The 2,372-nt window shown below is 53.8% G+C and overlaps 1 protein-coding gene across 1 annotated transcript; it reads left to right on the top strand.

Moving 5' to 3' along the window:
• Positions 1-30: 30 nt before the first annotated feature.
• Positions 31-2,169, top strand: PENARI_c216G03955 (uncharacterized protein; the record flags this gene model as incomplete). Its single annotated transcript, XM_022638160.1, has 7 exons — positions 31-569; positions 626-695; positions 777-865; positions 918-1,096; positions 1,145-1,317; positions 1,380-2,016; positions 2,102-2,169. Coding segments are annotated over 7 exons (1,755 nt in total), but the record flags the coding sequence as incomplete, so codon positions are not given.
• Between the last annotated feature and the right edge of the window lie 203 nt (positions 2,170-2,372).

The raw sequence follows: 2,372 nt of genomic DNA, 5'->3' as shown, positions 1-2,372 counted from the left end.
TCCGCCGTCCTCACTCTCCCGATCCTAGGAAGCATTCGCACGATCCGCGACTTCGTTGAGGGACCCAGCCTTCTTCATCCCATCATCCAGGCTGCCAACAACTTCGCCCAGGACGGCACCGGCGCGCAGGTGTCGCGCCTTTGGCTGGACAATGTCACCACTACGACTCTCCACTTCGCCCCGTGCGGTAGTTCCAATACCAGTAAGGTTACGGTGGGCAAAGGCACACTGGACTTCACGAAGGGCGACTACCTCGTCACCGCGCAGATGAACTACCCACAGATGACGCAGCTGAAGCCTTCTGCGGTGCTAAACTCTCAGTCACGGGGACTGACCACGTTGGATCCCGGAGATACCAAAGCAGTGGCATTCCTGTCATACTCGGAGAAGCTACTCGCCGGTGCCTGGCGGTTCCTTACGTATTTCGGCCGAGACTCGATGATCACAGCGCTGCTCATGGAGCCGATTCTGAGTCAGGGTAATGGTAGCGCCATGGAAGCCGTGCTGGGGGCTGTCTTGGAGCGAATTAACCGCACCGACGGTATGGTCTGCCATGAAGAGACGATCGGGTAAGTCACATTTGCTTTTATTTTTCCGTCTGAGTCATCCTATTGACTGTCTGCAGTGACTATGCCACCTTCGTGAACATGCAGCTGGGCATTAACAATAGCGACTTAGGCTGCACCTACGGCGCGGTAAGCTTTTCCCTCAAGATAAGCAAAACAGAAAGTAAGAAAGGAAAACCAAAACGCTAGCTACTGACACACCCGCCAAAGATTGATTCCAGCTACTATCTCCCAGTCTTGATGCAGCGCTACTTTGTGCAGAGCCCTGTCGGGCAGCAGAGATGGGCCAAGTTCTCTAAGTATGTCTTCATACTCTCACCCAATCACCGGCAAATCTAACATCCATCATAGGACTCCAGCCGGCTCTATTGATACTCACAACCAGGGCCTAACATGGGGAGACCTGGCTTTGCGAAACGCCGAGTATATCATGAGCAAAACCGCGGCCTTCGTCACGGACCAGACCAAGGAGAACCTCCTCCATCTTGAGGCGGATCAACCTGTCGGCGAATGGCGGGACAGCTTCTATGGTATGCTCACTCTTCTTCTGATCGATTGATAAATCTGACGCCACGCAGGTATCGGCGGTGGTCGTATCCCTTATGACGTGAACACGGCCCTGGCCCCGGCAGCCCTGCGCTCCATCGCCACGCTCGCCCGCTCAGGAATTTACCCGATGGAGAAGAAATGGAGCAAGCTTGCAGACACGTACGCGAAGGTGTGGGAGGACAAGACGCTGCAATTCTTCCAGGTATGTCACCACATCCTGTCATCACACCTTGTTCTATCAGAGAACCCTAACAGCTCCTATAGGTCACCATTCCCCAGCAAGAAGCGCAGTCCCGCATCGAACAGTACTCCAACCGCACGACGTTCGCCATGCCAGACAATCCTCAGGCAATCGACTCGGACGTCGTTTTCCACGCCGTCTCGCTGGACGGCTACGATAACTTGACTAAGGTGGAAGTGATGAACACGGACGACTGCTTCCGTCACTTCCTGCTCAACACAACCAACGACGCCCAGCTGACCTCTTTTGTCAACCAAACAGCCTCGAACGTGCGCCGCACTTTCCCGGCGGGGCTGATGACCGGCGCCAGCATGGTCGTCGCCAACCCGGCCTACGGCCTGAACCCCGTCTATGCCCAGAACTGGACCACCGGCGCCTACCACGGTACGGTTGTTTGGTCCTGGCCGCTGGCTATGATGGCCAAGGGCCTCGAGCTCCAGATGGCGCGTTGCGACGGTTCTGCATCTGCCCCGGCCTTCTGTTATGACTCTTCGGTCTATGACAATGTCAAGGTTGCGTACAATACCCTCTGGGATTCTATTGATACGAACTCCAAGGAAGTCGCCGGTGAGGTCTGGTCGTGGCTGTATAAGAACGGGCAGTTCCAGGTTATGCCGCTGGGCGTTATGCCGCCTCCGCCTGGTGTGGGTGGGCAGACTGGTTCGTATTCCCCTTTTACTTTTTTCTTTGCCATTCCTCCTCTTTTACTAGATTGCGATAGATATAACTAACACTTTCATGTCAGAATCGGACATCCGTCAGCTCTGGTCCCTCGCCTTCATGGCCGTGAAGCGCAACCTCTCTTACAAATGAAATGCCGACATGTAGATTACTGGCTGCTGATGTTGTCTGGATCAAATATATATGTAATTTTGTGTATATTAGGCAGTAAGCATGTACCTGTTATAGCTGATCAGACAGCATGGAAAAGATGAGACTTTTGCGAAAGTTCAATCTTGATATCGTGTCCAATCAGGATGGGAGCCGGGAGATATTGTTTGAGCTTAGCTTGTGCG

This window comes from Penicillium arizonense (assembly GCF_001773325.1).
Source record: "Penicillium arizonense strain CBS 141311 chromosome Unknown PENARI_contig216, whole genome shotgun sequence".
Classification (NCBI taxonomy): Eukaryota; Fungi; Ascomycota; class Eurotiomycetes; order Eurotiales; family Aspergillaceae; genus Penicillium; species Penicillium arizonense.
The sequence above is the reverse complement of the archived record's forward strand: the minus strand, read 5'-3'. Positions and strand labels throughout refer to the sequence as shown.